The 14,392-nt window shown below is 39.5% G+C and overlaps 2 protein-coding genes across 4 annotated transcripts in view; one reads left to right on the top strand and one right to left on the bottom strand.

Moving 5' to 3' along the window:
- LOC109033369 (uncharacterized) overlaps positions 1 to 14,392 on the top strand; it is a 358,654-nt gene that overhangs the window by 112 nt on the left and 344,150 nt on the right. The gene's annotated exons all lie outside the window — the stretch shown is intronic.
- LOC109033402 (uncharacterized) lies at positions 13 to 14,391 on the bottom strand. Of its 2 annotated transcripts, none has more exons than XM_072305109.1 (6): positions 13,550 to 14,391; positions 10,650 to 10,972; positions 6,098 to 6,687; positions 3,684 to 3,875; positions 2,170 to 2,190; positions 13 to 957 (listed from the first exon to the last, which is right to left on the bottom strand). In XM_072305109.1, the coding sequence occupies exons 1-6, from the start codon at positions 13,676 to 13,678 to the stop codon at positions 788 to 790; spliced, it is 1,425 nt and encodes a 474-aa protein (XP_072161210.1). In that variant the 5' UTR covers positions 13,679 to 14,391; the 3' UTR covers positions 13 to 787. The 2 variants fall into 2 exon arrangements, with proteins under 2 accessions (XP_072161210.1, XP_018901544.2); XM_019045999.2 differs by having other exon boundaries at positions 14 to 957; positions 13,859 to 14,391.

Below are 14,392 nucleotides of genomic sequence, written 5' to 3' on the forward strand. Positions count from 1 at the left end.
TGTCGGAAATAGAAATATATTTGAGGTGTTGCAAGATCCAGGAATTACCTTGAAAGGAGGTTTTGCCACAGTAAATTTTAAGGAGCAACGTGTTTTCGAGCTTAATTGATTAGCACGAAACTATTTTATAAGAAGCGTAAAATTGGAGTTATGAAAAGAGCGTATCTCATTGGCCTGAAGGTTACAACGTGATGTGAGATAAAGACCCCTGGTTTCCTTAAATCCAGTGCAACCATGGCAGCCGGAGGGTCAATTTTTTTGACGTCACGAAATCTGTTGGCCTGATATTTTTCCGTTTGAAACAGAATTTGATTTCTAGCGGTTTTGAAAGTCGTTTTTTTCATGAAGAACGGATAAATGCAAGCATTTCATTTTTATCTCCTTTCCAAAAATTAATCTATAAAAAGTGCAACAGCTCCATTGGATAATGAAAATTCTTCGGGTTTATCCACCTGCTTGAGAAACTAATCGTCGGTTTTTCCTGGTCCGTTGAAACGGGGTTTGAGTTTTAGCGCTTTTAAAAGTCGTTTCCTTGGCTAAAATTTCATCCAATGAAGAACGGATAAATGCAAGCATTCTCATTTTTATTTAATTTCCAAAAATTAATCTAAAAAGGTGCAACAGCTCCATTGGACTATACATTTTGCAAAAATGAAAATTCCTTTGGCTTATCCATCTGCTTGAGAAACTAATCGGCGATTTTTTTCTGGTCCGTTCGTTTATTGAATCATTCTTTGGTTTTGCTCAGTTTAACCACACAACCGTAATAATAAATTCATAATTTTGGTTATAGGTCAACCTCCGGATGTTTATCCCTTATATGCTTATTCCTCGCACTTATGGTTTTGTAGGGTTTCCTGCAAACAAAGCAGTTTGTTTCTCCAGTGTGAGTTGGTTTGTGTGCAGAGAGCTTCTTCGTATTCTTAAAATCCACTCCGCACACATCACATACGTAACCTTCGAAAAAACAAAAAAAAATTCATGGTTAAAAAATAAAAATTACCATATACAAACATTGAAGATAATACGGGGAACATGACTTTTAAATGTAAATATGCGTTGAATAATTTTTTGTTTATTTTTTCATTATTTTTTTTTCTTTTAAACTGTTTTTCAAATAATTTGTGGTCCCCATAAACCTAAATATTTTTCCGTCTGATTGCTGTTGATTTAAAGTTTCTGGCTCTGCACTGCTGTGCTAAGGAAGAACGCCGTATGAGCCTTCAGGCGTTGCCAAGATTCCTTCGATAAAAACCGAATTTACTGGAAAAATTGTGAATATTTTTATCCAACATTTTCAGACAATTTTGTACGCAATTCACTCTAAAATATCTGAACATTTCAAAGAAAAATGTGCATACATTTCTTCAAAAATACATGTTTTATCGAAGGAAATTTGGCAACTCTCGAATGTTCATACGGCGTTCTTCCTTAGCACGGCAGTGTAGTACAAAGAATGTAAGGAGGAAACAAACGATTGAAAAAAATTAAATCGTAAGCGAGAAGAAGTATGCGAGATTGTTTATTTATACGCTTGGTTTGCTTATACGTCATTTCCCGGGCAAACCTGGTCGCCAGCAACAAGGAAAACTGTCCGCGAACGCAGGAAAGAAAGAACATGTTACGGAATAAGCGAATTGCGCGCTATGGAGACTGGGTTCCAGACTTTTTTATGGGCCTTATTGTGATTTTCGTGTGCTTTTACCCTATGAAAGCCTATAAAAAGAGACGTACTTAACCTAAAACAGAGTTTTAACATGAATAAACAAATTATCTCGCAAAATTTCCCGAATGACTTCAATCGTTCTGAAGCTTTTGCTTCCTCCTTATTTTTTTGTGTTGCAAAAACAATATAAATCAACAAAAATGAGACGTAAGGAAAATTTGTTACAATTCGCGCGATTTTTGAGTAGTAAGTCATCCTCCACTTATTCTCTTGGCTTCCAAATTCTCAAAGATTAATGCAGAGTGAAATCTGTTTCGGTTGGCCGCTAGGCCAAACTGGCCCTCTGGTTCATAATTCAATAAATTTATTAATGATATCTTTAAGATGAAAAACTAAATTAAATTACACCAATTACACTGATAGAATGACTCTGATAAGATCCTTATCTTAAAATACTTAAGATTGTAAACTACTCTATTTTTACTTTGTTTATTTACACTTACTTTTGGGTCCCGTCTCAAACTCTGCAAAACAAAAGAAAAATTAAACATTAGCAAATAACACGTCTGCTAGCCGAAAAGAAAAGAGAAACCATAAGCAGAAAAGTTGTGGTTTTGCAATCAATTCTTGTGCTGACCCTCACCAGTTAAGAAATGCACCGAGTTTAGCAGGAACGCAAGGCACATTTCAGGAATAGATGTGGAACATTAAAAACATCAAAATGCGGAGAAAAAATATTTTGATCGAGAAAATAGCCATTACACGCTTTTTTCCTCGGATCAAGTTTGAAGGGACTCGATTTGTCTCTATTAAACTCGTTCCAAATGGTCTAAAGGCTTTATAGATACATCTAATACTAAAAATTTGAAAAGGAGCTTTTATTTTTATGTTACAAGCCCTCTTAATCAAAGGCATTCGTAACATTTCTCAATTTCCAGAAAAAGAGTCGATGACATACACGGAAAATTTCCCCTAAAACACGGAGATTTTTCGTTCCCTACGCCGAAAAATAATTCTAATGGGATCGCTAGACAAAAAGCGCATTAAATCATCATGACGTATATTTTCCCGGTAGGAGTATAGTTATAAGAACACCATTTGTGCTTACTATCATTTAAAATGTGGGGAAATTCTTTTGAACTAACAATAAAAGCACTTAACGTTTTCAAATATGCCCGACTTGAAAATTACTGAACAACCTCATCAGACGCTAATGCAACTCATCCTTGAAATCAGTACGTATCGCCGCACCAGACGAAAGTTCGTGGAATTATGATGATCTACGTCAATTTCAACCTCATTGACGGGTTGAAGGTTATAGTTCACGAATGATCATTATCATATGACCTTCTACAGAAAAGAGGCTTTTATGCAGAGACAAAAACAATTGTTACATTGGCACCAGTGCTCGCCGCAGTCATTCACGAGCACTTTAACACAAAAAACTTTCATGAAAAACCAAAAAATTGGCGTTAGTTGGTTTGAAGTTGCAGTCAAAAAATCCTAATTCTAGAGAAAGCGATCGAAGTTTTTTGGTAATTTCGGCGAGTAAATCTTTTGGCTCAAGGATTGCTGAAAGGTTAGTTCCTTCTGGTGTTTTAAATGAGACTTATTCATTGAGTTTCATGCTCTTGATTATTCTCATTTTTTCTATACTTTTTCAACAAGATTGGCAAGGTTGCAAACCTAACCCGAGGTTTGGACAAACTTGGGAAACTTTAAAAGCTCATAACTCCGTTTAAACACAATTTTGAGATTCTGAAAGTGGTTCCGTTGGTTCCCTTGTACAATTTTCTGCCAGGAGCACCCTTTAAAATTTCAAATGTGATGAAATAAACATCATAATTTTCAGTTTTAGTAAAAAATTTTATGTCCGACCTCCCTGATTGACTCGATCCACCGTGCGGCGTTCGAATTTACTAAGGGGCGTTAATCGTGTATTTCTGTGGCACCGCAGGAAACAAGTGCGAAAAAAAGTTGGATACTTCAAAACCAATTGAAAATGAAATGAACTCACGGACTTTATGCACGGATTTCAAATGAACTTTGAGAGCCTGCGTCGTGCTGCAGACAACACCGCACGGGCATGTTGTCCTTCCTTGGCGCATCGCTTCATGCATTGACACGTGTTGCCTTAAAGAGTTCGCATGTTTAAAATATCCTCCGCACTCGGGACACTGAAGCTTCGTTTGGCCTTGTGCTTCAACTCCTATAATTACGGATAATATTTACCGATTACTAAACTCAACAAGATTAATCGCTTCAAAATAATGGATAATTACACGAGATAAGAATGGACCACTAGACAAAGTACGAATTTCAGCATTCTGATACATGTTTCTCAACCAAAATTTCACTTAAAATACGACGCGCACAACGAAAATCACCGAAATCAACTCCTTATGAAGATATTCAATGATTCTTGATGTGTGAATTCAAACCACCCGCTCATGAAAACTCAATGCTCTACGTGATTCACATCGCGCGCTAGACGTTATCATGACAGTCCCTACGATATAAAAATCTGGCAACCTCAATCTTGACACTTTGGCTCAGCTATAGCAAATTGCTTATAGTTTGAACACCACATGGTGGGAAATGAACATTGCTCGATCGAGAAGCTTGCTGAAAGCGTTGTATTGCGCGATTTGACTCACGTAAAGCTTTGAGTTTCTCGTGAGCGGGCAGTTCGAATTCCTCGTAACCAATGTGGAATTAAAACGATAATAACTTCATAAGGAGTTGGTTTCAGTAAATTTTGTTGCGCGAATCGTGTTTTACGTAAAATTCTGGTTAAGAAACATGTATAAGATTGTTTAAATTCGTACTTTGTCAAGTGGTCCATTGGACCACGTTTAACAGAAAGGATCCAAGTCACTTCAGCTATTGCCAAATATAACTAGGCAATTTCATTTTTCACAAGAGAACGTTTGTGCGAATTCCCTTGCGGATTTCAAGGGAATTGTCTCGTACTGTCAGTAAATTCACTGAAATTTGCACAAAAAACCACACAACCGTTTTCATGTAAAAAAATGAAATTGCCAAATTGAATTTGAAAATGCCTGGTGTGGCTTGGTTCCTTTTTGCCTATTCCGGCCTAATTACAGAATTATGCAACGTGCTACCTTGCCTAAGTCTCATTCAAAACATGTCGAAAACATGTCGAAGGAATCGAGGATTTCGGAAACAATCCAATGAATTTACTCGAGAGTTAGTATCTGGAAGTATTTTAGCACGAAAGAAACGACTGTGATGTTATATTTTGTTTCGAAAAAGAAAAAAGTTTTTCCAAGATGGCGACCGGTTGAAGCACAAAATTACCGAAAGATATTTATTTATTTTTTTAAAAAAAATCTAATGCCAAATTGGGTTTTCCCGTGGCATAAAACCCTGAGATTTCAGGCAAATCTTTTGACAAAGAACTGATGCCAATTTTTGGCAATTTTGAAACGGTGTGAGATAAAGACTCAATAGATTTGTGCGAAAATTTTTCTTTTTAACATTCTTTCGACCGAGGTATTATAAAAGGGGTATTTCCATTCGGAAACAAAAAAACTGGAGCCCACCCCCAAAGGAGGCTCTCAGACAATTTAAGGGGGTCCGAAAAGTAGCTGCTTTTGACCTTTGAGAACATACCCCGAGTTTCAAATCTCTATCTCAAATAGGACAACTTTTAGGCGGGGAGGAAGGCAGTGGCAAGGCGTTAATGGTAGATTATCGATATTTTCCCACTAGAAACTGTGGTAAAGAATCGATTATCAAAGCGTTTGTCTCGAAAACCATGTTTCTCAGTCATTTTTCAAGATTTTAAATGACAGATCAATCGATTCATCACAAAGTAAGCCACACTGAAAAAAAATTCTCGGCGTTTTTACCAAGGTCCGTTGGTACCTTTACCATCTCACTTTTTTACCAATTATTGGTAATTTTACCAAGACAGACTGGTAAGCTTACTTAAGAACCGGTATTTTAACTGTTTTTCTCCAGGTAAGAATACCACTTTTATTGGTAATCAATTCCAGGTAACTATGCCATTTTATCTCGGTAATTTTACCACAGTCGTCAAAAAATATTGGCGGTTTTACCGGGGATCAGTAAAATTACCGAGAAAGTCAATAATTTTACCGAGATTTCTCAGTAAAATTACCAATTCCATAAATGGTAATTTTACCAAGAAAAGACTGGGATCAAATAGAACCCTGAATTCTTGGTAATTTTACCCTTTTCTTAGTAAATACAACGAGATTTTTTTTCAGTGCACGCCTTTGCTGAAGCAATAGCGAAGAGAGCAGTAAGTGCATGCTTAGAAGAATCCCGAGACACATAAAAACACGTGCTAACCATGGCTCATACAGAAAGGCACTTAGTACTCTTTTTGCCATCACGGCAGTTTGGTGGAAGGTTCTTTTGAATCACCCTATGTATACGCACCCGCCACATCAGCTACACCTGCGGCGGCGCCAGTTCCATCTCCACCAGCGGGACCCGGATTTAAGGCTCCGCCTGGGGGGCTCGAGCAGTAGAACGATAGATCCGCTTCCTCCAAATCCTCCACACGGAAAGAAGGATCTACAACGAGTCCAGACTGCGGAGTGGATTGAGGGTACGGAGCATATCGTGGACTTCCAGGAAGCGAATCCGCAACACCGTAGGCAGACACATCAAACGTGGGATCCATAGCGAGTCCAGGCATGGAGCCCGGAGGATCCGTCGGATAAAATGGACTTCCAGGAAGAGAAAAGCCCATTGGAAATGGAGAAACCGTAGGGAATGGAGAGTCTGTATGAAATGGAGAGCCGTGTGGAGAGCCCCTAAAAGGTGGAGAGCCCCTAGTAGGTGGGGAGCCTCTAGTAGGTGGAGAGCCTCTAGTAGGTGGAGAACCTCCGGCATATGAAGATCCTCCGGTGCGGGGTGGACCTCTACCTCCAGTATTACGCCTCTTTGTTGGTTCTGAGGCGGGCTCTTTACCCTTCCCGCGCGATCTCCTCCCAGAGCTGGGCGAGGAAGGTGCGGAGGGTGGTCTGTTGGTCAAAAAATTACGTTTTTCTGGTCACGTTGCGATGTGTTCATAGAGTACATAGAGTCGTAATGTAAATGGGAGAGCTGGTGCCATGATGTGGTCGACGAGTTCCGAGTCCGGTGTGCGCCGAGCTTCGGCCACTTTTTCGATAGATTTTCGATCCGAAATGGCGATGCGGAATACGTAGTAATTCTTATGGATTACATTTTGCAATGAGGAACCACTATCTCTGGTTCTCCCATAAAAGCACATATCTACATAGGGAACCAATGGCATGTATGTTATTCCTAAAATGGGCCAGAAATAGTGGTTCCTTATTGCAAAATGTATTCCTTATATTCTTTGTTTACATCGGATGGCCGAGTCCCCGTGTATCGAAAACAGTCGATTAGGTATCGAAAAAGTGACCCGGCGTGATACATAGGAGTCTCGGAATTCGACCTGGATAGTGCCTAAAAGTGACGCCAACTCTCCCACTTGCATTTCGACTCTGTGCACTTTGTAGATGTGTCGAAGGCTATAGTTTGTTTCACGTAAGCTGATACTTTTTATTCGGCATTAAAATCCGTAAATGGCAACGCATCAGTCCCGAACGCGGTGACCTGACCGCTCGCCGGCCACCCTCTTTTGTTCAGCGACGAGAGGCCGGCAACCCGTCCATTGTGAGGGTAGGAACAATGGGCACCCTTCATCCCTCCTTAATGAGCCCTAGTACCCGGACCCAATTTTCTTTCTCGTTGAAAAATTAAACTTTTAGCGTGAAAATTCAGGTCCAGCGGGAAATTTTGATGAAAATGAACTAAAATTTCATCCGATTATCTTAATTTTTACCCGATATACGGCATTTGTGGTTGACCGCGATTTGGGAACCCTTCATCCCTCCTTAATGAGCCCAAGTGCCGTATATCGGGTAAAAATTAAGATAATCGGATGAAATTTTAGTTCATTTTCATCAAAATTTCCCGCTGGACCTGAATTTTCACGCTAAAAGTTTAATTTTTCAACGAGAAAGAAAATTGGGTCCGGGTACTAGGGCTCATTAAGGAGGGATGAAGGGTGCCCATTGTTCCTACCCTCACAATGGACGGGTTGCCGGCCTCTCGTCGCTGAACAAAAGAGGGTGGCCGGCGAGCGGTCAGGTCACCGCGTTCGGGACTGATGCGTTGCCATTTACGGATTTTAATGCCGAATAAAAAGTATCAGCTTACGTGAAACAGACTATAGTATCAGGTACATACAATGCTAAAAGCACCAGCAAATATTCAAACTTATAGAATCGTTGCCAAGTTTTGCATTTTCTCATTTTATTTTTTTAAAGAGAGATATCTAGATTTTGCAGCATTTTTAAAGAAAAATTTAGCAAAAACTTATTTTTCTTTAGTCTTTGAACTACTGACTATTCTCGATTTGATTTTCTCTTGTCAAGTTTTTGAATAATTTGCATTTTATGAAGGAAGAAGAAATCATGTGATGGATGTTCACTCTGAGTTAAAAAGTATGGTACATATCATGGAATGATCGAACATTCCACAGAATTGTTATTTGCTCGCTTGATTAATTTTCTGTTCTAATAGGAGTATAGAAAATATCAGACTCGCGATTTACGATAAAATGATTGACAAGGTTTCTTCGTAATCATTCAGCAGACTGCTTCATTTGACCATGAATCATGCGGCAGATGCATGATGCGGTAAAATTTTGGGCGCTTCTGGGTACCAGATGCGCCCTTTCCAACCGTTCGACTCCCCCGATGTAACATGTACTATACTACATGCCCTTTTGCCTTATGGGTAATGACGCCATTCTGGTACACCCGGGAAAATTTGATTTTTTTCTGCATCTGGTATTCGTAAAAGTTTTCGTGAAATGTTTTGCTTTAAAGCATAACAATCTCGCACGGACGTATTACCTGGTTAAAGTATTTTAGGGCCTCCTTATGCTTTAAATACTTATATCCGAGGCAGTACTTTCAGATCGATTTGAAAATATTACGAACAGTCACGTGATCTCTTCATTTTAGTGACGTATTACTGTGCTACTTTGTGATTGGTTCATTTTCTTGGCGCAGCATCGACACGTCAGCTGTTTGCGGCATTGAGCGGAAGGTTTAAGGTTATGTCATGGACCAAGAGAATGAATAAGGACCCCCAACTCCAATTAGCGGAGACATTAGCGCTGCCTGCGTTCACGCCGTGAATATGGGTCCAGCCAGCGCCGATGTCACCGCCGGCCGGCCGGTCCCTCTCTTCCCCGCGACCCGCGCTTCCCCGCCCCACTGCTGAACTCCTCTTCACGCGGCCCCGCTCCCCCGCGACCTGCGCGCCCTACCTCGCGGCGTCGCGACGCCGCGCCGCTGTCCGCTAGATCGCGTTGACGCACCAGCTTTAGAGGTTCCGCCGCTCTTTCCCGTCGTCTGATTTACAGTGCATCCTTTATGTTTCCATACACCACCAACTTAAATTCATCACAAAGTGCTTGTGGAATGCTTCAGATCTGCGCGGTCGATCTGATGTTTTGAAGGGTATTGCGGTTAAAGAATCCCTCAATTAAACACCAGATTCGTCAGTCTTCGGGTACATAATTTGGTGGTAATATGCTTTGTCCAAGAAGCGCCCTTCAACGCTTGGGCGTTGGAACTGCTTGTTTTCAGTTTTGCTCAGATTTCTAGATATTTTCAATTTAAATTGGGGAGGTTCTCTGTTGCCATACTACGAGACTATATGTAAGTGTAGCAATAAGCATACCACAGTCCAAAACCTTGCCTCTGTGCGATGTTGCATGATGGGACCATTGAGACAATTTGTTGCGTGACGCTTTGAGCCGGACAGTGGATCAAGTCAATAGGAGATTTTGGACACAAGTTGGAAACTTTAAACGCTCATAACGCCGTTTAAACAAAATTTTGAGGTTCTAAAAGTGGTTTCATTGGTTTTTTCGTGAAATTCTCTTCTATAAGCACTCCTTAAAATTTAAAATGTGACGAAATACACATTAAAATTTGCAGTTTTAGCCATAAATTTCATGTTTGACCTCTCTGATTGACTCGATCCTCTATTGAGCCGTACCCAAGTAGCAATTCTGAATGGAAAAATCGCTCTATATTGCGATTTTATCGGCGATAAAATCGCTAGGATCGTCAACATCTGAGCGATTATCCTCGATCTTGTTGCAGTGAAATCGCGATTTTATCGCCCGACAATTTATCGTGATATCTTCGAAATAAAAATTGCGATAAATGGCGATTTAATTAAGATTTTATCGACGCAAATTGATCGCGATTTTATCAAACCAAAAATTGCGATGTGTAGCGGTTTAATCGCCTTATATCGCAATTTTTAATGCGATAATATCTCGATATATTGCCGAGTGGCGCGGCGTGGCGTGCTTTGCGATCGATCGATGTTTCCCCATTTGAAGCTGTGGTACACGGAGAAAAAAACTTCGTGCATGAGACGTGAAGTTTAGGTCATAATGTATATCTGAAGTTTTCGGATTGAGCATCCGAACACTTACGGTCCAGTTGCTGAGGTTTGGATCACACATCTGAAACTCCAATTCTTACATCTGAAGTACTTCGGTTTTCACATCCGAAAAACTTCGGTTCTCACATCTGAAGTACTTCAGATGTAAGAAATGAAGTCTCAGATGTGTGATCCGAACCTCGACAGCTAGACCTAAAGTGTTCAGATGTTCAATCTGAAAAATTCAGAGATCCATTTGACCTAAACTTCGGGTCCCACGCACGAGGTTTTTTCCGTGTACAAAATCAATTTTTAAGGTGCTCGCTGCGAACACCTCGTTTATTGATACTTTTTCAAAGGTTTAATTGGCCGATCAATCGATATATCGCAAAGCACGCCACGCCACTGATATTGCCACCGATATAATCGCGATAACCAACCGATAAAATCGTTATTTATCGCGATCACTAGTACTTGGGTAGTCGAAGTAACAGACACCTACCTGTCTGCCTGACCCAAGGTTTGGAGGCCTGGTGCACAATCGAGCACTGTCTTGGGTGTTTGTATTGGATCCAAAAACGCACATGAAGCAGGCGTCTTGACGGTGCATTGGTATAGGGGGTAGCCGGGAACATAGCGGCACTTGGCTTCGAACCATCCGTGGCAGATGTTTAGGCCGAACTGGTCCAGAGCCTTGAAGACCTCATCGCAAGTCTGCGCTGCAGCTGCCTTCAGCGCCCAATCCGTTTCAGCCGTTATGTAATTGCATTGTTGAGTCGCGGCTTGAAGTGCAGTGATCATTTGGTTCCAGCCTCTTGATTCCATCTAAATATCAGTGATAAAAGGGAAATGAGACGTCATCACCCTCCGGTCAAAGTATCACAAGCGCCATACGACGTTTAAAAATTTCCGCCGCCATTTTATTTTTTAGAGAGAAATGGTTGGTTGAGTCTAGGGTATCTACATAGGGAGAGTATGGACAAGTCAAAAATTTTGAGGTTAGGTGATGAAGCATCTAGACCCCAAAAAGGTGGGCAGTCTATGAATTAAAATTCACCAGAGTGATTTATAATCACAATTGATAGGAACTGTCGTTGGTAAAGCACGTATGCATAAACTTACTCATTTTAGCGGGAGAATGCTTACTTATGAATTTTCTTGTCCATTTTCGTTTGATAGATTGACAGTGATATTTTTCGTTTTTAAAGGTTACCTAACCTTTTGGGCCCTAAGAGCTACATGTTTCGAGTTGTCCATACTCTCCCTATGTAGGTACTCTAGGTGAGTCTGTTTGAAACTTTCACTGAATTTTATCTGCAGCACAAAGAAAATTCGGTGATAATTTCGGACAGCTTCGTTGAACAATTTCTCTTTAAAAAATAAAATGGGGAAATTTTTAAACGTCGCTTGGCGCCTGTGATACTTTGGCCGGAAGGCGACGACGTATCGATGGTGAACCTGCAGGAATGCATACTCCTGTTTTCGACATTGCAGGCTACTTGACATTATCTATTTTTGACAAAGAAAAATTTTGAAATTTTAAGCGCTCAACCGATAGGAAACGCTTTTGATCTCAACCTGAGAATTCTAGAATACTGTAAAAATGCGCTCTAATGGCGTGGTAGCTCAACAACAAGATGGCGGAGAAAGATCCCAACATATTTTGAAAAGATCAATCTGCGATACCTTTATTTAATGCTTGTAATGGCAAAGTGCGGATAAAGATAATCGATTTTCTACGGTTTATTTTTTTAGCGGTAGGTTAGTTCTCTCAAAACTGATAGTTGAAATCTTGGTGAGCGAGTTCTTTTATCTGAACGGTGCTCATTTTTTTGGGGGAACTTAAAAACTCGACTACCGAGTAAACAGCCGATCCCTTCTCTGATACGAACGCACGAACGGTTTATAGAGATTTCTCGCTTGTTCTTCTCCCTATTGGAAGGATTCTTTAAAACGTACACGGAAAAAAAATTGCTGATATAACAATTCAATTGCTAAAAACAGTGAGTGCAATGTTTCAACTTAGATTTTACGACAAAAATATGCTACTTTAACCACCCACGTGGTTAAATTAGTTTACAATGTGGTTAAAGTAGCATTTTTGTGTTGTAAAATCTAAGTTGAAACATTGCACTCACTGTTTTTAGCAATTGAATTGTTGAATCAGCAATTTCTTCTCCTTGTATAAGATATGATGTTGATTTGGTCTCCTTTAAAGAAATAAAGAGAAGTGGGGATTTTGAAACGCCCCACCTCAGGTACACTCTACACATCCTTGCAGTTTCACAGTTGTCGATATGTTGCATCTTGCAAAGTATCAGGATGCGCACATCAGCACATCAAATACTGAAGGGAGCAAAGTATCTAAATGTGCAGTTATCTCAAGATGCTCGATGGATTTTGGGAGGGCATGGTCAAGGAAATAAGGATAGAAACACTGTAGGAAGGAAGGTTGTTACGCCCCAAAAAAAAGGAAAAAAGAAAAAAAAAAGAAGGATATATCGAAAGGGAACAAGAGGAGAATTTACAACGCCACACTGGAAAAAAAACACATTGGATATAGAGTTCAGACTCTGGAAATCATTGACAAGAAACAATACTCTTGATTCAATCAGATTTAAGCTTAAATCAAAAGGAAATCCGATGAAATTAAGAGGTTGGGTTTTTGATTTAAGCTTAAATCTGATCGAATCAAGAGTATTTTTCTTGTCGATGTTTTTAAGTGTCTGGACTCTAAATTCAATGTGTTTTTTTTCCAGTGCAAAGTGAGAAGTATTTCACCTGTAGATGCGAAGTTTAGGATGACCGAAGGAACAGACACAAGATATGCTAAGAGCAACAGAGATAGATGTTTGGAGGAGGTCAGTGGGAATTTCTAAAGCACTGGGAAAAAAATATGGCAAATACCATAAGTATAATCATTGCAAGGGATACACTTTCAGCAGAAAGATAATATTTTAGTTCTTTGTACGGCTTGAGATTGCATTATAATCTGGAACCGGGCAGAGTGACGCTATATTCTGAAAGTGTTGAGTCCCGAATAATATTGAAAGTCAAATTCTTAGATATCTCCGTAAATTTTTATCATTCAATAGTATGTTGCTCGATCTGCAAAATATAAACCCCCCTTTCTTTAATTTTGGTAATTATCATCTATACATTTAATTTTATACGGCGCCAACATTTTCTTTTGATACTGCTCAAATAAATCAAATCAGTTCTTCAATTTTAAATCTCTTTACACTATGGTCCCCTGTTTGTTTCACGGTCTGTTCTTTAGGATTGCACAGCAAACAAGAGAGGATCGTTATTTTTTGGGAATCGTCTTGTATTTTAGACAAGGAGGATTTACTTATGTCTTTCTGTTTTACTATCATATCAATTTCAAAACTTTGAACTTACCGCTTCCCCATGATGAGAGAGGATCAACGAAGCCAAAACAAATAAACTGTAGCGCGAGAAATCACATTTTTGGGGCTTTATTCCTAAGACAAATTCCTTTCTAGCATACCGATTATGAGTTCTTGTCATCTTAGGGAGAGAACCTTAGTAAACGCGCACTGGGAGGCCAGCAAATATCGCCTCGGTATGAGAATAGTCACAATGTTTGACGCATTGGACTACGGAGATCTCGCTCAAAAATGTATTTTTGGGTGATGGCGTTTTTTGAGCGACTAAAAAACAGTTGTTTTTCACCACCTCTATGCTCACCTTTCCCTCCTCTGTCTGGCTCGAATTTAGCTTGACTGATGCATTTCTACCATTTTCCTTCTTCCCCTCTCTGCATTGATGTAACGTTTTCAATAATGTAGAGGAAAATGAAAAAAAACCGATGTCATCCAAAGCATGAGGGTCTCACTCTGTAAAAAAAAAAAAAAAAAAAAAAAAAAAAAAAAAAAAAAAAATTGAGTGCCTCCTCTACGCTATGAATTTATAAAGTCGAGACAGTCTACAGGATAATGGATTTAACCAGAATCACCCTAACTTGTTGCCTAATTTATCTGACATTTCATTTTTTAAAAAAAAATACTGAGCAATCCTGAAATATGATTGTTTGTGAGTATATTTTTGAATTTAAACATTTTGATAACTTTACGAAGTATATAATGTTGGGCTGTCGGATGTTCTTACTGCGAAAAACAGACAGATTGCTAAATAAGAGGGAAAACGACAAACAGGAAAATGAGGGGGGGGAGGAATTTAGCTGGAGAGGAGCTGAAATCTTACTTATAAATTTTTATTTGA

Source organism: Bemisia tabaci, chromosome 10, assembly GCF_918797505.1.
Source record: "Bemisia tabaci chromosome 10, PGI_BMITA_v3".
Taxonomy (NCBI): domain Eukaryota; kingdom Metazoa; phylum Arthropoda; class Insecta; order Hemiptera; family Aleyrodidae; genus Bemisia; species Bemisia tabaci.